Here is a 22,715-nt window from a genome sequence, read left to right as displayed (position 1 = left end):
TATTTTGTATTTGTGTCTATGTGCACCCTCTTGTACTATGGAGGTCAGAGGACAGCTTGTAGGAGTCAGTTCTCGTCACCATGTGAGTTTCAAGGACTGAGCTCAGGTCAACAGGCTTGGGGTAAGCATCTTTACCCACTGAGCCCAGTAACTTCCTGGCCCTCCAAGTTAGTTTTCTAAGATATTTCAAAGTGCGTGCATAAGTAAAATGGGTTCATCATTAAACACAAAGGTAAGAAAAAGTTAAAACGCACACATCAGAGAGAAGCTGAAAACATTTGTCTCAGTCTCTCAGAGACTGCTGTGAGCAATGGTGCGTGGGCCTGTGTTTATCTGTTTTATACTGCAGCGTGGAATTGTCTGAAATGGCTAAAGCCATGAAACTTCATTCTGCACTTCCATGAGTGTTTCTAGGAAACTTTCTTTAAAATTAAAATGTAAAATATTTAATGGGTAAGGGTGTTTTGCCTACATGTAGGCCTGTGCAGCAGGTTGTGTACCTGGTGCCTGTGAAGGCCAGAAGAAGCCATCAGGTTGATCTGGAGCTGGAGCGACAGACTGTTTTGAGACAATTGTGAGTGTTGGGGATTGAACCCAGGTGACTTGGAAGAGTAGTCAGTGCTCTTCATCTCCAAGCCTTCTTTCCATCCCTTAGGGAACCTTCCTAGTGAAGAAATCCCAGCCCGGCTACCTGCTGTGCGGCAGAGTTAGCAGGATGCTGGAAATGCCCAACTTCCCTGTGTTTTTGCCATATGGTAAGCGTCCCTCCATATGTAAGGAAAGCTGTGTCTATACCTGCCTGAGGTTTGGGGCCGCAACGCAGACAATATGCTGTATTCCAGAAAGCTGCTTCCTTCCAAATGAGCGCTTTCATCCCTCTGTGTAGACAGCCACTTATTTGGGTCCCCCCCAAAATAGTAACAGTATGGTGAACTTGAATTAAAGAATATTTATTTTGTTGTCTGTGTGGTGCAAGCTGTTTCCGCAGTTGCTGGATGGGCTGAGAGGGGCGGGGGAACATCAGTGTGCTTTTCTTTCGCTTCACATTCATCCTGGGGAAGAGACTGAGCTAAGTACAATAAACTGAGCAACAGTTGGGCCTGCCCTGCCAGGGAGGTGCTTGTCATGCACAGCTCCCGGGCTCTTAGGGAACAAGCTATTTTGGGAAGCGTAGCTCAGGATTGATCAGATGGAGCCTTAATATGGTTGTTTACCAGTAAGTCCTTGGAGGAATTCTTCACCCGTCGCATGCCAGAATGGGAAGGCAGGTGTGACCCCACGAAACACCAAGCTAGTAGTTGAGTTGGGTTTATGGGTGAACCCAACACTAAAGCGTGTGTGACCAGGCCCCAGTAGTTTTCCTGTGACCCTCAGTGCTAGCTCCACACCCCCAGCCCCTTAGGCTTTTACAGAGAACATGCAATGGACTTTTCATGGTGAAGACGCTTGCTTTGCTTAGTTTAACATACGTTCCTAGCCGTAAGATAGTTGGGGACGGATACACAGTTCTTGTCTTCATTGTTGGACTTGACAGTTAAAAGGAAAGGCTGCTCCAAGATCACCTGTGACCCTTCTTTAGAATAGAGACTTCATGGGGCTGGGGTGTGGCTCAGAGACAGAACACTTTACCTAGGCGTGCCAGGGTCCTGGATTCTGTCCTCAGCACTGAAAAAAAAAATCACTGGAGTCACAGAAGAGATGATACATATATGAGCTTATAGCTTTTTTATGCTTACTTATTCATTTATTTTGTGTGTGTGTGTGTGTGTGTGTGTGTGTGTGTGTGTGTGTCTGTGTGTTTACGTGCGTGCGCGTGCGTGCACTTGCAAGCAGGCACACTTGTTCCCGGGCGAGCATATGGAGGTCAGAGGATAACTTTCAGGAGTCAGTTCTTTCCTTCTACCATGTGGGACCTGGGAGCCAAACTCAGGTTGTCAGGCTTGGTGGCCAGCCCCTTTACCTGCTGAGCTATGTCACCAGCCTCTGATTTTTTTTTTTTTCTAATTAAAATTCTGTTTTGAAGCCAGGTGTGGTGGCACATGAGCAGGAGGATGGATCTCTTTGAGTTCAGGGCCACCGAGGGCTTCATACTGAGATCCTGACTGCTCTCTCAGAGGACGCAGGTTTAATTCCCAGTACCCACATAGTGGTTCACAACTGTATCTAACTCCCTCTTCTGACCTTCATGAACATGGGGCACATACAAGACGAACAGACATACAGGCAGGCAAAACACTCATATCCATAAAATAAAAAAAATAATAAAAAAATTAAAAAGTTGTTTTGGGAACTTTAAGGGGGTTCCTTGAGTGAGCATGCATTTCGAGCCAGCATATTTGTTCTCACGAGATGCTTAACACCATGGTGGGGATGGCAGGTAGAGAGAGATGAGCAATACTGGCTGAAAAGCAAGCCTCAGGAGTGTGAACAGTGGACTTCTGAGAAGCAGTGTTGTGGGAATTCTCCTGAGCAGGGAGGAAATTAACAGATGGAAAGTGCTTAGCCTCACAGTAATGCACGGTCTTTATGAGGCAGTGAGGGAACATGGAGACGCAGACCAGCTTGCACTTACTCCTGGCTTTTTGAGACTGGCCTCATTGTATAGGCTAGAACACATGTATAGCCCAGGCTAGCCTGGAAATCACTGTGTAGTCCAGACTCGGCCTTGAACTCCCAATTGTCCAGCCTCTGTCCTTTATTTCAGGATGTCAGGCATGCACCACCATGCCTGGCCATGTTGTCTTTTAAGGGGAAGTTTGACATGGGAAAAGGATGTAGAGAACCATAACTGAGGAGTTATCGGCTTTGTGGGACAGAAGAGGTGTACTTTGATGTGAGATCAACAGTAGATGACTTGTTCCTGTATTAATTGCTGTTTACCTTCATCAAAATCAATCAAGTTTAAGTTGGGGGAAGTGGATCATTGGCTAAGAGCCCTTGATGTGCAGGCATGAGGATCCAAGTTCAAATCCCTGGCATCCATGTGAAAGCTGAGTTCTGACTGCACACCTGTAACCCCAGCAATGTGTAGGGGTGGAGATGGGAGGGTTGCTGGGCCTTGCTGGCTGTCAGCCTAGCTCCAAGTTTAGTGAAAGACCGTGTCTGAAAGGAACAAGGAAAAGAGAGATGGAGCGGGACACCCAACATTCTCTTCTGACAGACACCCCTCCACACACATTAACCGGACATATATCCATCTCATATCTTTAAAATTAGGGCTCAAGGGGTAAAGAGCACTTGCTCTTGCAGAGGACCAAGTTCCAAGTTCAGTTTCCAGCGTCCATGTTGATTGGCTCGCACCACCGGCCATTCTAGCTCCGCATGCATACACATCCTCACACAGACACAGACACACAAATAATAAAATAGATCTTAAAGAAGGATTGTACTTTAGACTGGAGTAGTGAGTGTTTAGCTTCTGTCTGCACATCTTTACAAGAAAGACTCTATTAATCAAGACTGTTCTTTTTTTTTTGAGGGGGGGGGTTAAGACAGGGTTTCTCTGTATAGTCATGGCTGTCCTGGAACTCACTCTGTAGACCAGGCTGGCCTCGAACTCAGAAATCTGCCTGTGCTGGGATTAAAGGTGTGCACCACCATGCCCGGCAAGACTGTTCTTAAATAAAACCATATTGGGGGGGGGGAATCCATGTTAAAGATGTTCACTGGCCTTGAACTAGTGGCAGTCCTCTGCCTCAGCCTCTTAAGTTTTTTGATTACAGGTGTGATTCACCATGGCCAGCTTAGACAGGCAAGTTCTTACTGCTGTCATGTCTGCTGTAACTGTTGAACCTTCTCCCTACCCCCCTTTTCTGGTTGTTTTGAAGAAGATTCCTACATATCAGAGAGGTCATTGCTCAAGTCCTCATTCCTCCAGGCTAGATTTGGCTTTTATGAAAAATCCGAGCAGCAGCAGCTCCTGCTACACTTCTTAGCACTTGCATTTCTGAATTTTTGAGCAGCCTGTGGGTTAGACAGAAGGCAGGCTCATGAATCTGGCAGTTGAAGCCTCAAGTTCTCAGTTCAGAATTTCTGATTAAGGCCAGGTCTGGATAAGACTGTCTTTCTAAGTGCTTGGGGAGCCATGGCTAGCCTACCCACTTGATCACCCATGAGTGGATTCTATTTTTACAGACCCCATTCAGTGGAGATGCCTGCTATTTTTGCTCTCTCCCTCTCCCCGTCTCTCTTCCTTCTCTCCTCTCTCTCAGCTTACATATTCTTTCTTAATGCCTGTAATTCTGCATTTAAGCTTGGCATAATTTTTTTTAATGTAGAACTTGTACAGATACATGTTCTTACCAATTTTTAATTCAGACAAACCAAACAAACAAAAAACAACTTTATTACACCTTGAAAGTTTGCCGAGTAAGATCATAATCAGGAACAAATTTTCAGGCGTGGTGGTAGCTCATGCCTGTGAGCCAAGCATTGGCAAACTGGGGCAAGAGGACTGCAAATTTGAGGCGAGCCTGGAGTACAGAGAGAAACTCGTCTCAAAGAAGAACCATGGGCTAGGGGTATATCTCAGGCGGTTAGAGTGCTTGCTTTGCATGCAGGGGGCCTTGAGCTCCAGAACTTTAGACGTGGGATTGACTTAAATCCCAGCACCCACTCAGGAGGTGGAGGAAGCAAGAAGGTCAAGGGTTAGGTTTGGAGTACCTAGGGAATTTGAGACCAGCCTGAGACCCTGTCACAAACAAACCCTGAACAAGAAATGGTTGTAACCTGCCACCATCCTCCAGTGACTACCCCAGCTGAGATCAGTAAGCCCTGCTTTTCTGCACTGTTGGTTTCACCAGCATCTCCTGAGTGCTTTTGAATGAAGATGGCAGGCTTCTAGAAGCCCTCGAGACCTTTGTTGGTATTTCTATCCTGAAGACTTAGGGGGTCTGATATCAGAGGTGAATATCTCCTGGGTTCAGGCAATCTTAAATCACAGCTAGGGGTCACTTCTCTGAGACAACTTTCCCTACCTGAGCAAGAGTCTAACGTGGCTTGATTCATATTCATTCATTCATTCATACATTCATACATTCAAATAATCATTCATTCTCTCCATCCATCCTCCTATCCTTCCTTCCCTTCCCCCTCTTTCTCTCCCTGACTTCCTTTCGTCCTCTTTCTTTTATAAGACAGGGTCTCGCTGTAGCTTAGGCTATAGTGAGAAATTCACTCGGCAGTCAGGGGTGGCTGACCTGTGCTTCCCCACGCCACAGTGTCTAACAGGATCTTGGGAGATAAGCAGAGATTTGTGGGCAGAGAATGGAATGGCTGCCTACTATATAGCTGGATGCCTGGCTGTGTAAATTACGAGAGCATCATGGGTCTCAGTGGACTTCAGGGCATCTTGGTGGTTGATGATAATTGGGACATTAGGGTTAATGTCCCTGATGTTATACATCCTTTGCTTTCATTTACCTCTTTTCACCCCAGGGATGAAACCCAGGACCCTGTGCATTCTAAACTAAACTAAAGCACCCTCCTACTAAGCTGCATCCTGCTTTGGTGACATTTTAAGATTCTATGAACAGTAGAAAAGTGTACAGCTTTGAAGTCATGGTCTTTTTTTCTCAGTTGTATGATTATTGAGTCTCATGGTTAATGTTTTGTCTCTATTGAGAGTGCATTCTAGAACCAGAGACTTCTTGAATAAAATAGAAGCCAGTGAAACACTTTCCTTAATATTTTCCAAGATGGTGGAGTGTCTGGATATTTATGTATTTATTTTTTGTGTGTGTGTGTGAGAGAGAGAGAGAGAGACTCTCTCTGTAGATTTGGCAGCCCTGGAACTTGCTATTAGAACAAACTGGCCTTGAACTTGAAGAGATCCCCACCTCTGCCTTCCAAATGCTGGAATTGCTATTAGAACAAACTGGCCTTGAACTTGAAGAGATCCCCACCTCTGCCTTCCAAATGCTGGAATTAATGCCACTACACTCAGCTGGATATTTAAATTTAAGGCCACATTAGCTTCTCGGGGTGTGTGTGTGTGTGTGTGTGTGTGTGTGTGTGTGTGTGTTGCTACACTTTTGTGCATGCATGTGTCTGGAGGCCAGGGTCAGTCTCAGCCATCTCTTTTGCAGCTATGCTATTGGCTTCTGTCGTGGCTTTCCAGGTCCTCACTGGCTGGGGCTAGCACTGTAGCATTCATACGGGCCACACAGTGTCACTCTCTGTAGTGTATGCACTGTCAAGGCTTTCTGTCACTGGGTCAGGGAGCTTCAACATGAGGCGGGCCCTTCTCCTTGCAGCAGCCAGTGACTGACTGACAGGGTTTCCATCCTCACAGGGCAAGGCCACCTACTCTCTGAAAGGGCAGAGTGTCCTTATCAACGGCAGTGCTAAACAGACATACCCGTTTAAGAGAACTCTGCCCTCCCACCTCTACCTTCAAAGATGCTGAACACACGGGCAGCTCTCTAGAACCTTTCTTTCTGCAATACTGATCAGGAACCTGGAAGCTGATCAGAAGTCATCTTGGTAGATTAGGAATTTATGAAGTAGAAAAGAAGACACTATTAAAGCAGTTGTTATAGATAGAAAGGTAAATGGAGCATTTAAAAATCAGCATAACAAAATTGTGTTTTTAATATATATATACATATATATGTATATATATACACACACACACACACACACACACACACACATATATATATATATATATATATATGTTTTAAATACTTTTTGTTTTGTTGTTTAGAGACGGAACTGTTTCATAATGCTGATTATGGCCTTGGTTATATTATAGCTGGCAGTGTCAGGATGTGAAGGACAAATCATTGCACAGTGTCACAGTCAGAAATAGAATGTGCGTCCTGAACCATGACTTCAGGCTGGATTTGGCTCCCTGCCCATCCTCCCTGCTCCTTTTTGGGAAATTTTGGCCATCCCACCTGAAGGTTTCAGGCCAGGGCAAGTGTCAGGGCACACTTTGAAGACACAGCGTGTGCTTCTTGGCGCCACCCCCCCCCCCTTTCCTCCAGGACAGATAAGGACAAATAACCTCAGGTCACGGCATGCTTTCATGATTCCTGACCACGCCCCTCTGCACCATTCTGTCTTTTCACTGGTGGATTCAAAAGCCCTCCCTTCCCTTGACCTTCATTCTGTAAAGTGCAGCCCATTGCATTCAGAAAACTCTTAAGGAGTTTCTTTCCATTTTAGAGGACATGTCTGAAATATGTATTATATGTAGTATAATGTATATATGTAGTGCATAAGTATATATGTAGTATATTTCTAGTTATTGTTTTTAAAAGCTGCACATAGAAATAGAAAATAAATGTATTAGTGTGATGTCACATTTGTGTGTGTATGTGTGTGTGTGTGTGTGTGTGTGTGTGTGTGTGTGAGTGTGTGTGTAGAACAGGGAGGAAGTGGTAATGGTTGAATGAAAGATCTGGGGCAGACATTGTACTTTTTTTCAGAGTGACTGAGCTAGGCCAGGTGGCACAGACCTATAATCCCACTGCTTAGAAGTCTGAGGCAGGAGAATCATATGTTTAAGACTTGCTACAGAGTGAGTCTTTGAGTTTGGATAACTCAGACCTGTAGACCCTATTTTTACTGAGGTAGCTCAGTGGTAGAGCACCTGCCTATCATGTATGAAGTCCTATGTTCAGTCTCAAGGACCATAGCAAAGTGGGGTGAGGGTGGGCATTGAATGCAACAGACTCTTGCTAGGTCCATGATTAGTTTTTTGGGTTCTCATCAGGACCCCCGTCTCTTGAGATGCACACACATGTGGCCAAGGAGAAATGATAAAAATAATTACACAACACACACACACACACACAAGAAAACAAAAGAAAACCATTGAGAGATGACTTAGTGATTAAGAACACTGACTGGGGGGCTGGTGAGATGGCTCAGTGGTTAAGAGTGCTGACTGCTCTTCCGAAGGTCCAGAGTTCAAATCCCAGCAACCACATGGTGGCTCACAACCATCCATAACGAAATCTGATGCCCTCTTCTGGAGTGTCTGAAGACAGCTACAGTGTACTTACATATAATAAATAAATAAATTAAAAAAAAAAAAAGAACACTGACTGTTCTTCAAAAGGACCTGAGTTCAAATCTTAACAACCACGTATCAGCTCACAACTGTCTGTCACTCTAGTTCCAAGGGATCTCACACCCTTTTCTGACCTCTGTGGGCACAAGGCACACAGATATAACTGCATGGTACATAGATATAACTGCAGGCAAAAACATTTATATGCACAACATAAAATTTTAAAAAATTAAATCACAGATGCAACTACTTTTGCTTAAAGATTCCTCATGAAAAGAAATTGTTATGAAACATTTTTATGAACGAATGCAGCATTAATAGGTAAAATAAACTAAAAAATGAAGTCAAGGACCAAATAGCAGCCGAATGACACACGTTTCTCTCCTCGGTTCAGAGCTAAGTTGTGCTCACCACTAAGTAACCGCATTGTTCTGTGTTACAATTTCACTGTGGGAAAGGCAGTGGATTCAAATCCCTTGTGAAAGATGGATGGGCCTTTGCTGCTTTTAAATGAACCGTCCTCTCTCACACGTGCTCTCAGCTGACCATCAGCTGCCATGTCACAGGGTTTGAGGAGCATTTTCCTCTGGGTCAAGTTCAGGACTATATGGCAGAAGTAAGGACCATTGTGGTCTGAGTGTTCTGCAGTCCTGCCAAATGAAAGCCAGTGACTGACAGGTTACCAGAACAGGGCCAGAACCTTGGCCCAACTCTGCGGCTCCCTGGGCTTGGAGAGCTCTCATCTGAGTCCAGGGATGACCATCGTTGGAAAGAGAAGCCAGCTTCTGCTCACAAAGCACCTGGGGTATGTGTGTGTGTGTTTCACAAAGCACCTGGTGTGTGTGTGTGTGTGTTTCATAAAGCACCTGGTGTGTGTGTGTGTGTGTGTGTGTGTGTGTGTGTGTGTGTTTCTTTGTGTTGTAGAAAGGGATTCTGCGTTTACTCCAGTTGCCCAAGTGCCACACCTAGCATCTCTTTGCTGTGACAAAGCACATGACAGACACCCAGATGCAGGAGCAGGAGGTGGCCAGTCACATGCTCATTCAGGAAGCATAGAGGGATATTGGCTTTCAGCTTGCCTTCTCATTTTCCTCTTTCCCCCTTTTGTTTTTATTCAGTTTGGGGCTCTAACCCTGGGATGCTGCCCCTCACAGTCAGGGAGCGTCTTCTTCGTCCCTGGCCCTCACAGGCATGCGCAACAGTGCATCTCATTCCAAACCCAGTCAATGTGATTGACCTTCACACCCACAGAGGCAGTGTCTGCACTCTACTTTTCTCTCTTGTATCTCTGGAACTTCAACCTTAGTTTCTTTGGAGCCGGTAAAGACTAGCGTGGATTGTCTTTCATTTCTGGGGAATAGATGGTTTGGGGTTTCTCTTTGTGGCTGACTCTGAATTCTTTTTTTGTTTGTTTTAATATTACACGTGTGCACATGTTTGTGTGCATGTGTGTGTGCATGCGCCTGTGTGTGTGTGTGTGTGTGAGAGAGAGAGAGAGAGAGAGAGAGAGAGAGAGAGAGAGAGAGAGAGGGTGAATTGGAGAACAACCTTTAGAAGTCAGTTTTCTCCTCCTGCCATATGGGTCCCAGGCTTAGCTATTGCTTTCATTCCCTGGACTGTCTCCCCAAACCCTCCTTCCAACATGTTCTTATGCCTACCTCACACCCCTTTTTTGACTCTGGCCCTTGGTATGTAGCCCAGCCTGACCTTGTATTTATGATCCTCCTGCCTCAGCCTCACAAGTGACTGGGATTGCATTGACATGCCACTGTGCTTAGCTAACTAAGTACCCCTTTTGAGATATCTAAAACGCTTGGATTTACCACTAGGTATACAGAGGAAAGGGAATAATAGCAAAGTGGAAGAGCGTTTGAGCTGGAGGGAAGATGGAGGAGATCTTGGATTGGCCAGGCACCTGTGGGATGGGAAACTTGAACATCTTTTCAGACTGGGCATCTGGCTAAGCAATCTAGTCCTCAGGTGCTTCCTGGAGTAAGGTGTTCTTAACCTCCGTGGCTATGTGAGCGTTCCAAGGTTCCATTCCCATGGACCTTTGGACCTTAGATATATATATTGCTGTGTATTAGTATATCGCTAAGCAAGGATGCCTACAAGGAAGGCTTCCGAAGGTCGCAGAGCTTTGTTGCTATCTTGTGCATCCTAAGGATCCAAACACTTTTCCCAGAAGTCTCTGTGATGAAACAGTGTTTCTAGTCTGTGACAATGAAAACTGCAAATAGAATGACAGTTAAACATTGTAAGAAGCCTTATAATTCCATTTCCGTATGCAGTGTTCAGTGGCCTTTTCTTTGCAATTACCCTGGAGCCATCTGAGCCCCCTTTCTATGATCCCCTGTAACCCCTTTTGTTGGTGCTTTGGGGAACTCATTAAAGACAGGTGTTACTCTTTGGGGCTGCGCCCTGCTGAACACATTGGCATCTTAGATTACGCTCATTCTCAGGACTCACACAACTGAGTAATATATGAGATAGGAAACCTCCACTGGTAGGTATGCCCAAGAAAAGACTTATCAGAGTGGTCCTCACAGCATTCCATGGGGGATTAGAAGCCTGTGCTGATGTCATGGGCAGCTTTGGGGCTATCTCCAGAAGTGCTTCTGACACTCTGACTGTCAACGGAACTAAGTGATAAGATACCAAGTACCATAGCTTGTTCTTTTTCAAGTAGAGCCTAAATAAAAGCAACTCTACAAATGTCTACATTGTTATGTTTTTCTCTCAAGATTTGGTATTCTATAAGACCACACACATATATAATTAATCTTGATGCTATCAGTTAAATGAGAGCAACTTGTCAGGTAGTTTTGTTGTTTTGTAATGTTGTTTCTTAAAAATTCTTTAAATTTTCGAAGTGGCGTGTGTGTGTGTGTGTGTGTGTCTGAGCACGAACATGCACAAGCCATGGTGTATATATGGAGGTCAAAGGGCATCTTGCAGGGATTGATTTTCTCCTACCATGTGGATCTCAGAAATCTCAGAAAATTTTTTTTTTTTTTTGAAAATACTTTTTTTTTTTTTAGATTTATTTATTTATTATATGTAAGTACACTGTAGCTGTCTTCAGACACACCAGAAGAGGGAGTCAGATCTTGTTACAGATGGTTGTGTGAGCCACCATGTGGTTGCTGGGATTTGAACTCCTGACCTTCGGAAGAGCAGTCGGGTGCTCTTACCCACTGAGCCATCTCACCAGCCCAAATCTCAGAAATTTTAAGTCATCGGTCTTGATGGCAAACTCCTTTCCTGCTGAGCCATATTGCTGCCCCTGACTTTTGTTGTTGTTTTGTTTATTTATTTTTGGTAGAGTCTCTTATTGCCCAGGCTGGCCTCGAATTCTGAATGTAGCCACAGATGCCCTTGAAATCCTTATTCTCCTGCTTCTACCTCCCAAGTGCTCGGGTTAGACCCTGTTTTTATTTGGTACTGAAGACCAAACTCATAACTAATGCATGCCAGGCACTCCACCAAATGAACAACACCGTCCAGAGCCTAAGTCCATATAATTGACCGGATGACTCTTAAGTAATGTTCTTGTAGTCATCTTACCTTTCCATAGCAAGGTCACTGTCTATAACAATGCTGGGATGCTCATGTCTGGGATGCTCATGGCTGGACCGCTCCATAGCGAGCAATTGAAAGATGCTGGCGTCCCTTAGAGGCTACATTTGAGTTTACTTTCCCTTAATCAGCTTAAGTTTCAGTAGCTACTTGGAACCAGAGAAGGCCACCTTGTTGGGGTCCAGGTCTGCAGGGGCTTCCATGTTGATTTCTAAAGCTCAAGCATGTTTAGGAGAAGTATTTATTCATTTAGACTCTTGGGACAATTTGATGTCTCTAAATCTGAGAAAATGCTTACATGTTTTGTCGTTGAATTTATATCCGTTTTATAGTAATTCTCGAGCGGGGTGACTGCTAACTTCGAAACTCCTCTTTATTACCTTGGAAAATTGTTTTTATGGGCACCGTGCTTTTTCTGGCCCCGTTTGGAAGCAGTCTGTTTAGGAGAGGCCGATTTGTCTCATTGTGAGTACAAGAACCTCCTCGGGTGCTCCCTGCCTACCCTCCCCATTTATCGTGCCAGGCACTCTGTTCTTAAGCCCAGCAGCTGTTGTGACAGGGGACAGTTTGCATTCTTAGCCAGCAGCTGCCCAAAGCATTTCTAATCTGGTTTTGGCAGGAAATAGCACACAAGTGAAAGCCAAATTAAAAGAAGCTTGAAAAATAACAGACTAACTTAGGGCAGCACCAAGGGGCGGTCTGGTCTCCTCTGCAGACTGTATTAGTAATTCATTAACATGACAGGGCCCAAAGGCACTCCGGGGTGGGGTCATGTGTGATCAAGTTTAAAACCCAGAATATAGGCACCTTAGACAAAACTTCAAGGTTAAGACCATGTACTACTTACTCTTCAAGGGGACCCAAGTTCAGAATCCATCACTCCCACTGAGTGGCTCACAACCATCTGTAACTCCAGCTCTAGGTGATCTGACGCCTTCCAGGTTTCATGGGCACCTACACTCACTCTCTCTCTCTCTCTCTCTCTCTCTCTCTCTCACACACACACACACACACACACACACACACACACACTCTCTCTCTTAAAAATAAAATAAATCTTTAGTAAACACAGAATCTAATTCAAGTCCTAGCATAAGCTCGGAGGAGGTTATTACTATTTTTATTATTTAAATGATACGCTACAAATTTGTTTTAATTGATTTAGCCAAGAACTTAAAATTATTGTTCTTTCAAGACAAAGTACTCATTGATAATTAGTAGTTAGGGGTCCCTCCCCCTCTCTGTTCTGTGTTATACAATGTCACCCACTCTCCGCAGAAAGCTGCTCCAACATTCCTTCAGCATTACTTATGCATCTATTTGGCCAGCACACTTACTTTTGCTGAATGCAAGGAATAAAAGCTTGTGTTTTATTTAGTCTCTTTCCTTCAGAGAGCCACTTTTCACTGAAGGTAAGCACTCCTCAAGAAGTGCGAGAGCTTTACCAGCTCAGTGGATAAAAGCACTCGTTGCCAACCCTGACAACCTTGGTTCTATTCCTGGGACCACACAGTGGAAGGAAAGATGGACTCTTATAGGTTGTTCTATAGGACTCCTATAGGACTTCCTATAGGTTGTTCTCTGGTTTCCACATGTGCATCTCTCCCCCACAGAAATAAATAAATGTTGAAAAATTTTAAACTCTTCAAGTTGTAGTTGCAAACAAATTAATTTTGTCCCTAAAGAGATTTTGCCACATGCTTACCTCTGTGTCTCCAATTCGTCTCTACATCGAATTCTGCTTCCCGTAGCAGGCCCAGGTAGCTATGGGCTCTCATAGACCCTCTAGAAGGTTCCAGGTGCTGTCCATGAAAAAGAGGTCTTCTGGGCGCCTGGCCTGTGCTTACCGAGTCTGGTTTTCCTTGCAGACGTTCACTGCCTGGTGCAACTCACACCTGCGGAAAGCTGGCACCCAGATCGAGAACATCGAGGAGGATTTCAGGAACGGCCTCAAGCTCATGCTACTTCTAGAAGTCATCTCAGGTGGGCATGCTGACATCAAATGCCAAGGCCAAGGAAGTCTTCTCAAAGAGCAGTCTACCTGCTTGTGTCTTTGCTTGTTTGTTCCTGTTCTAAAAGAAGAATGGAGTCTATATAGAGTGGACTTAAAACGTTTAGAGCTGGATATGACAGTACTTCTCTGTAATTCCAGTCTGAGTCACGAGGATCACCATAAGTTGAGGCCTAGGGTACAGAGAGAACTGCAGGCCAGCCTAGGGTACAGAGAGAACTGAAGGCCAGCCTAGGGTACAGAGAGAACTGCAGGCCAGCCTAGGGTACAGAGAGAACTGCAGGCCAGCCTAGGGTACAGAGAGAATTGCAGGCCAGCCTAGGGTACAGAGAGAACTGCAGGCCAGCCTAGGGTACAGAGAGAACTGAAGGCCAGCCTAGGGTACAGAGAGAACTGCAGGCCAGCCTAGGATACATGGTAAGATCCTGTCTTTAAAAGAAAATCACAAAAACCAAAACCAAACCAAACCAAACAAACAGTAAAACAAAATAGTATACCACACATCTTAAAACATGAGAGTAAAATGGACACTTGTACACTACCTGCCATACCGCCTGCTTCATCTGTAGTCCATCTTTAGTATGGATTCCAGAGATAAATGACCTCTGGTCTGGGCCGCTGCATGTTTCACAGGACTCTGAAAAATGTGTAGAGATCACCCTGGGCTTGTCAGCTGGTGTAGACTGGGCAGGCTGGGTGGCCTTTGAGGAGATGTGACTGGAAAGGAGAATGACAAGCCTGCTTAGATTCAGGGAGCTTCATGACCAGATAGCTAAGAAGAGCTCTGGCAACTACTTCTGTGATGTATGCGTCTCTAAAAGCTAGCCAGCAACTCTGAATACTCCAGGGCCACAAGCTGGCTTCCTTCTTTATCAGTGTGAAAGCTCGCTCATGGCCTGATCCAGTCTGCAAAGGGCGTGGTGGTGGCCTTACCTGTTCACTTGGTCACATTGGCCTTGAGTGTGTTCCCTTCCAGGAAACCTAGAAACAAGTCAGAAGCAGTAGAGAGATTGCCTCCTCTTAAGGAAAGCCTAGTCTCTAGTCTTCAACCCCTTGATTCAGAACCAAGACAGGGTTGTACATGATTCTCTTTTCTTCCTTCAGGGGAAAGGCTGCCCAAACCTGACCGGGGAAAAATGCGGTTCCACAAGATTGCGAATGTCAACAAGGCTCTGGATTACATAGCCAGCAAGGGAGTGAAGCTGGTATCTATTGGAGCTGAAGGTAGGTGAGAGTGGCCTCTTCTCCCTCCCACCATGCTCCATGCCTGCCTGCATCATGCCCCCTGCTAAGCACTAGCTACAGACATGTATCAGGAGTGGGCACCAGGCTGCAGGCTTACTGGTTAAAAAATAAATAACATCAAGTGTCACACCTTGTCTTCCTCAGATGAGTTACTAGAGATTCATGTCTGAATGACTCTAGGAACTGATCGGTAGGGCCCAGTGTGGTGCTGAGACAAACCCGTCATTCCAGAACCTTTTGAGTTCAGTCTGGGCTACACAGGGAGTCCAAGGCCGGGAGCATGTCACTGTGCATGCTGAGTCCCCAAGTGCCATTTAGAGAAGACTGCAAGAGGGGCCAGGGCAGGGAATATAATGCCTTCCCTCTGATGGAGTCTCAGAACTCGGAGGTGGTCTGCATTGACCAAGCATATGCGAGACTGGTACTTATCACTAACGCAGAATTCACAGAAACCAGAGCCATTTGCTTATGGATGCCGCACAGCCAGATGCTCAGCAGTGCCTGTTTAAACAGACGAGTCGTCTCCTTGCCAGCGAGTTGTGCATGATTGTGTCATCTGCCCATCGGCTTGTTTTTCTCGCCCACAGAAATAGTCGATGGCAATGTGAAGATGACCCTGGGTATGATCTGGACCATCATCCTCCGCTTCGCCATTCAGGACATCTCAGTGGAAGGTAAAGTTCATGGGGGTGGTCCACGTGTCTAATTTGGGAACTGAGCTTACAAATTAGATCTTGAATCGGATATTGTGACACTGAGCAGTCACTTGCACGATCAAACGGGAGGCATCTAAATTGAGTCTTTAAAATTTTTATATTTGTATGGGAAAAGACCGAGGCAGTGCTATTCTATTCTTGCGGTGGAATCGCTTTGCAAGAGATGCACACATGTCTGGAGCAGACGGTGTTTTTAACATAAGTTTCTTTACTGCATATTGTACTAGGGCGTTCACAAATGTGCTAATGCAATAGGCAGAGGGTTTTCTTTCTCCTTTGTATTCTCTATCCTTCCCTCCTCTCTCCCCTGTCCCTCCCTCCCTATTTCTTCTTCCTTCTCTTTCTCTCTTCACTGGGGATTAAAACAGGGCCTTGCAATTGCTAAACACGTGTCACCACAGAGTCATCCCTTCAGTTCCCTCGGGCAAAGATCATTAGGCTTACAGCTAGAACACTTTAGTAGTATTTAGTAATATTAATAATAAAAGTTGGGTGTGGTGGTTGACACCTATCAACCTAGCATTCAGGAAGCTAAGACAGGAGGATCACAAATTTGAAAGCCCCTCAGGCTTTGTAGCCAGCCCACCCAAGCCTGTGTAACCCCTGTTTCACCCCTAAAGCATTCTTTACATTCCTTCCAAAAAAAAGAAGAAAGAGAAAGAGACAAGTTTTCCTAGCCCAGCTACAGTGTGGATCAGTCTTCAAAACAGTGTCTACTCTACAAAGTGGGTTTAGCTGTTTAGGTATTTAAATTTAGTGGCTAAAAACTGACACAATTATGACAAATTACTGTTTTTCAATAAATTGGGAACCTCCGGGAAGCATCCTGTTACTTTCCTTAGCATGAAGAAATGCACGGTAATAGAAGCACCCTGTGCAGGAGTTTTCAGATGTAGACTGTGTGTTCTTCAAACTGGCTGTCATTTCTGAGCCCGAATTGAGGTTTAAATGGCATTATCTCTTGGTTTGATGTTTTAGATGACATAAGTGGGTTTGGTGTTCTAAAAAGGGAATCACTTAAGTGAGTTAGAAAGTTCTCTAAGGGCACATGCTGCAGTCTTCTTGTCACCTAGTACAGTGAGCAGGGACGTGGCTTGTTAAAAAGATCTATTTTAGTTTTAATTATGTATATGCATGTGCAGGTGTTCTTGGGGGCCAGAAGAGGACATCAGATTCCCTGGAGCTGGAATTATAGGTAGTTATGAGCTGCCCAACGTGGGTGCTGGGAACTGAAACAGATCCTCTTCCAGAGCAGTAGCACTTATCTACTGAGCCTTCTCTGGTCTCCATCTCCAGAGGGTGGGTCTCAATGATTGACTACTGAGCCTTCTCTGCTCTCCAGCCCCAGTGGGCGGGTCTTAATGGTTGCTGGCTGATGAGTCACTAAAAGCCCCAGAAAGACCAACATCCGGAGTCCCTTCATCCTGGGAAGACGATAAGAAACACCCCACTTCTCCATACTTAGATCTTACCACTCAGGCTAGGTTAGCTGTTGGTTACCAAGTTAACAGAGGCTGACTAATTGGCAGCCCAGGTTACCCTTAAACCTATTCTGCCTGCTGTGATTTGAGAGATAAATAGGTACTTCTAATTTTCAGAATGCCAAGTTTAATTTGGATTTATTTACAAGAGGTGCTGCTGAGATGACTTGTCATCCTAGCCTGGCAGCCTGAGTTGGATTTCTAGGACCCACAAGGTGGAAAAAGAATACTGCCTCTGACCTCCACATGTGCACTGTGGCACATGTGCATGTGTACATGCACATACACACACACACACACACACACACACATGCATTCACACTCATACACAACTTTTTAAAAATTTAAAGAAATAAATATTTAAGAAAAAGATTTAATTCCAGTGATCAGTTGTTAGGCTAAAAGGCACAGTAATACATTTTATTCAAAGAGGAAAGAAAGAAGAACAGTAATGATGAGGGGCTGAGACAGGGGAGGAGGGCCGTACTGGGCACACGGCACTGGTACACACTGATAAACATGGATGCTTTGTTTAGAGTTAGGGTCTGCCTAGCTCTCCTCTTGCCCTTCCTCTTTGGAGTGGGGGTTGTAGGAAGTCCACCAGATCTCCCTTCAGTCAGCATTACAGGGACTTAGGCTTTTGTCCGGCTTGTTGTTTTTGCTTTTTTATATTTTTTGTTGTTACTTGGTTTTCTCTTGGTAGATACTGAACTTAGGGCCATAGGAACACTAACCAGTAGCATTCTACTCATGAGCAACATCCCATAGCCCTGGTTATAATTTTGTAATTAGTGATAAGAGAATTTAAAATCTAATTTTTTTTCAGGTGTAGCTATGAGAATGGCATTGTCTGTGTTTCCCCTAAGTGACTTTTCATATATCCAAAATAAAATAGCCTTTTTTTAGCACACCCCACCACACACACACACACACACACACATACACACACACACACACACACACACACACACACACACACATACACACACACACACTTTTCTTGCTGTTATTATAGAAACATCTGCCAAAGAAGGGCTGCTGCTATGGTGTCAGAGGAAGACAGCTCCATACAGAAATGTGAATATCCAGAACTTCCACACCAGGTAAGCACTTGGGCTTTCAGGCCCTGCCTGTTCCCCCAGAGCCTGTGAAGGCCAGGAGAACCATGTGGCTTATACCAGTATCTCTACTGTCGAGGGCCTGGTTTACACGGAAGAAGTGAAGCTATACTTTCCCAGTGACCAGGGCCTCCCACAGGAGACAATCCGTTAGGGTTCACAGTCCTGTTTGTAAGTGAAAGTTGTGTTGTGCCAGAGCCCTTCCCATCTGGTAGCTCCTTTGTCCCCACACAAGGAACGGATGACAGGAACGGTAGCCTCTTATCTGGGACGGTGGGACCTCAGCAGAATCTACAGCTACTCTGGACACTCCAGCACCCTGGCCCCTTCCTTCTTAGGCCATCAGCTTTAATTGCTAAAATTGAAGACTAATAGGAAAGTCACATTAGTGGCCGAGAACAGGACAAACGTAGCCCAGGGTTGTGTGAGAGCAGATCGTGGCTCTGGCAGCAGGCAGCTCCTAGGGGGTTGCTAGCACTGTCCTATGTGAGCAGAGGCTTGGTCACGTGTCATCCTTTGGATGATGAGTTCCTGCGGGTCTGTGGCAAGCAAGAAGAAGGAAGGACAAAGTCATGCCCAGCCACAGATCAGGAGATACTTCTGGTTAGAGCTTTAGGTAGGTTAATGGCTGTCGGAGAGGCAGAGTCCATTTTCTTTAAGGGTGTGACCCTCGGTATGTTAACCATACTCTGGTAGATGGCCCTAAACCCGTGAGTATATGGACAACACAAATTGGACTTGACTATTCAGAGAGAGAAAGGGAGGGAGGGAGGGAGGGAGGGAGGGAGGGAGATGATTGGGAGTATGAATAAATTTACTATATGCTTATATGAAACTCTCAAAGAAATATTTTTTAAAATTATATAAAAATATGTTAGAATAGCCCCAGAATGATAGCACCAAGCTAGGCCTTGCAAGCAGAGGAGAGAGTGAGTACACCCTGTCTCCAGAAGCCAGGGAGGGCCGAGCCAGCCAGCCAGGGTGAAAGCCAAGTTCCCGTGTTTGCCAGCACTGGCCTCTACCCTCTTTGGTGGACCCATGACTTTTTGAGTGACATTTCCATTTCCCTCGGGGTCATCTTCCATGTCTGACTTCTTGGGGGACACTTCCCATTCCCCACTCATGGGCCCTGCTGTCAGCTGCACACTCAGAGCTGAGCATCCAAGGGCGCAGTAGTAGTGTTGTCTGTGCCCCAGCTGACATCCAAGTCTGCCCCGTGACCCTGGCCTTCTAAAAAATAAAAAGTAAAAATAATCTCAGAATGGTGCCCCCAACCTGCAGCCCCATCATTTAAGAGTCTGAAGCTTGAGGGTTGAGAGGCCAGCCTGAGCCATGCTGAAGGACCCTGTCCCAAAATAATAAACAAACAAATAAACAAACGCAACCCCCCAGAGTAGCTGGTGAGTCATGGTGGCTATAAGAACTCTAAGAACTCTCCGAGAGAGCATCCCCTAGATTCACCTGGGGCCAGTATCCTTAGGGGAAAGGGTTACATACAGGTCAGTATCAGCTGAGGACCAGAATGGAGACTGGGTAAAGAGTGAGTAGGAAACCCTAGGACTACAAGTGTAGGAACGATGATAGACTTGTCCTCTTTCCCATTGCTGTATATTCTAGCACATAGTGAACAGGGTTAGGGCCCCTGCCAAGGCTGAGTCACCTGCTCAAAACTGAAAGGAAGAGGGGAAGGGACTGGAAGTGTGTATGGGAAAGTGCAAGGCTGGACCATCCAAGGGCCACTGGTGTTATTCACTGGGGTAGGGCAAGGTCCCTTTGGTGCAAAACTTCAGATGGGAACAGACAGTGTCTCACCTAGGGGAACCTGGGGTCTCTCCATTAACCCACATTCTTCTTTCTGTTGCGAAGCTGGAAAGATGGCCTTGGACTCTGTGCCCTCATCCACAGACACCGGCCCGACCTCATTGACTACTCAAAGCTTAACAAGGTCATTCGTTTGGGGGTGGCTTTCAGTGTGCTTCCCCCATCACGCTCAGCATGTCACCCCGAGAATGAGCCCACCAGCACTGGCTGGCACAGATGTGGGATGCCCAGGAGGCTTGGCATACGTTAAAGGTTTTACTTGCCTGGATTACAAAGATGAGCAGTGTCTAGGGCTTGGAAATAGGAAAGGTTCAATTACTCTACCCCCTTTTAATGTGGCATCAGGAGCTTGCATAAAGAGTTTACTGCTGAGCCATATCGCTACGCTTTAAGTTCCCTTCACCTTTCTGGAAGATTCTCATCTGTTGAGAACTCTTTTCTCACACAAAGGCTCTTCACAACTATGTCATTGTTGATGGCAGGAACTACTTATTTATCTTACAAAAGAAGCTTTGGAGATTTATTTTTTTGGTGGGGGGATTAGCCTTAGGAAGAAAACCAATTCAATGTACTAGGTCTTGGGATGAGGTTGGAGTTGGGTGGAGTAGTGCGGCAACAAGGTCTCCTGTAGCTGTGGCTGGCTTTGAACTCCTGATCATCCTGCCTCCACATCATATGTACCATGATTGCAGGAGTGCTCCTCTCCCAATCCCAATTTTAAAGTAGTTATAGGGCTGGAGCGATGGCTCAGCAGTTAAGAGCTGACTGCTCTTCCAGAGAGATCCTGAGTTCAATTCATAGCAACCACATGGTGGCTTACAACCATCTGTAATGGGATTTGATGCCTTCTTCTGGTGTGTCTGAAGACACAGACTCACATACATTAAATTAACAAATCTTTAAAAGGAGAGAGAAGAAAGAGAAAAGAAAAGGAGTTTGAGATCAAGCCAGGTGTGATGCCCAGCATTTGGGAGAGTGAGGCAGGAGAGTAGTGAATTTGAGGGCATCCTAGACTATCCAGCAAGACTCTGTCTCATAAGAGAAACAAGAGGGTTGTTTTAGAATGTAGGTTGTCGGACAGAGCAGTGCTTCGGAATGATGGCCCGGGAAGATTTGGGACTGAGAGTATGGCAAACTCTGACATGCTTGCCGTAGGCCACAGATTTCCTCCTGGGTGCTGGTTAGCTGAGCTGGTCATTCACGTGTGCTGTGCCTTTATCTGGAAGTTGGCATGCTGCCCCTGTGTGTGACATGGACGGTTGGGGGCAAGTTTCCTCTGACCTCCCTCAATCTTGTTAGCTATCACTTGCCCACCCCATTCCCACCCCAACCCCAGTCTGTCTCCATCGACCCCACTCCCACCCCAGTCTGTCTTCTTCGATCCGGAGCATGTGAAGGTTGGTTTGTTCCCTAAAGATGAGGCAGGAGGTGCCATAGAAAGAAGTAGAACGTTTCAGGCTCCTCAGTGCACATATTCTCCTGTCTTCTGAGTTACCTTGAAATATTTAAAGCATATGTATATTTTCCTCATGAATATTTATTGAATTTGTAAAATGAAGAACTTGTTTTAAATAGATTGTTTTGCTATCAATTTAGAGTGATCAGTTTTTATTTTGAAAGTGAATAAATAGACTTAGGAAATTAGTCATCTATAGTGGGTAATATAGAAAATTGGTAATATAATGACAACTAGTATCTTATTCTGTAATATTAGAATGTACTATAAATAAATGTATGTGTGCATATATTCTCAATATATATAAGCATGTGTGTAAAATAATGCATACATATTCATTGAAGCTTCACACTAAAGTCAATGCTTTAGATTTTGTTAGTTTGTTTGACACAAGGTCTGGCTGTGTAGCCCAGGCTAGCCTTAAACTCATGGCGATTCTTCTGCCTCAGCCTCTTGAGTCCTGGGATTATAGGCACGAACCATCACACATGACTTCAGTTCTTATTATTCTAGTTTTGTAGACCTAGAAAGTGGGAGAGCCAGGTCACATGACTTCCTGCCTATACTGGGAAGTACTGAATTGCTACACTTCATCTCTTTAAGTGGCACTTGGAAACCAGTGGTTGTCACAAAGTCGCAGAATTAACACCCCATTCTAGACACCAGAATTTTTCCTTACATATTTTTTGAAAAAAAAAATTTTTCACCCAACTTGTAATCTTCATAAGCACAGCAAATCAGGCAAGTGAAGTTTAATGAATGTGATTAAGCAAATGGCTCTAATGCCATATTAAAGCAATATTAAGTTAAAAGACCATTATTATTAGTAGTAGTATTTTGCCTGATATAATCATATGTTCTGTGAGGTAAAGGAGATGACCCTGGTATTTTCCTTGGGAGCATCTGGAATTTTTTTTTTTTTTTTGAAGTCTAAGGCTTTCAGTTATCCCCCTGTAGTAGGGAGACTACATTCTGCAGAGCAGTGCAGTTTCTAAGATGCTCAAACGGGACAGATGAGATGGACTAGTAGGTACAGGTGCTTGTGGCCAAGCCTGCCAGTCCTAGACCCGTGGTGGAAGGACATTGCACTAAAAGTTGAAGTTGTCCCTAAACTAGCAACTCATTTCCATTTCCGTCTTTTACCTCCATCCGTTTCAGAGTCATCATGGTTCATCACTTTAATACATTAAAACAGTTTATATTGCCTTTAGAGGTCTTCAGTATTTCAGTTACATATGTCTTGGTAACCTTGTTATGCATGTTTATCC

At 44.9% G+C, this 22,715-nt stretch overlaps 1 protein-coding gene and 1 long non-coding RNA gene across 5 annotated transcripts in view; one reads left to right on the top strand and one right to left on the bottom strand.

Annotated features, from left to right (window-relative positions):
* The window catches only part of Actn2 (actinin alpha 2), a 71,307-nt gene that overhangs the window by 16,304 nt on the left and 32,288 nt on the right, over positions 1 to 22,715 (top strand). Inside the window, exons 2-6 of the mRNA NM_033268.4 lie at positions 13,468 to 13,582; positions 14,715 to 14,834; positions 15,443 to 15,529; positions 18,068 to 18,155; positions 20,037 to 20,115. Of these exons, the coding sequence (NP_150371.4) occupies positions 13,468 to 13,582; positions 14,715 to 14,834; positions 15,443 to 15,529; positions 18,068 to 18,155; positions 20,037 to 20,115 (489 nt within the window). The remainder of the gene's footprint in view (positions 1 to 13,467; positions 13,583 to 14,714; positions 14,835 to 15,442; positions 15,530 to 18,067; positions 18,156 to 20,036; positions 20,116 to 22,715) is intronic.
* Gm40667 lies at positions 941 to 14,724 on the bottom strand. Of its 4 annotated transcripts, none has more exons than XR_873138.3 (5): positions 14,544 to 14,724; positions 14,153 to 14,327; positions 13,305 to 13,671; positions 2,881 to 3,102; positions 941 to 1,665 (listed from the first exon to the last, which is right to left on the bottom strand). It is a non-coding gene; the product is annotated as a predicted gene, 40667 (long non-coding RNA). The 4 variants fall into 4 exon arrangements; XR_003950501.1 differs by lacking the exon at positions 2,881 to 3,102 and having other exon boundaries at positions 941 to 1,052; positions 1,630 to 1,665; XR_003950500.1 differs by lacking the exon at positions 2,881 to 3,102.

The sequence above is a fragment of the Mus musculus genome, chromosome 13 (genome assembly GCF_000001635.26).
Source record: "Mus musculus strain C57BL/6J chromosome 13, GRCm38.p6 C57BL/6J".
NCBI classification, from domain to species: domain Eukaryota; kingdom Metazoa; phylum Chordata; class Mammalia; order Rodentia; family Muridae; genus Mus; species Mus musculus.
Note: the sequence above shows the minus strand (reverse complement) of the source record. Positions and strands in the feature narration are given on the sequence as shown.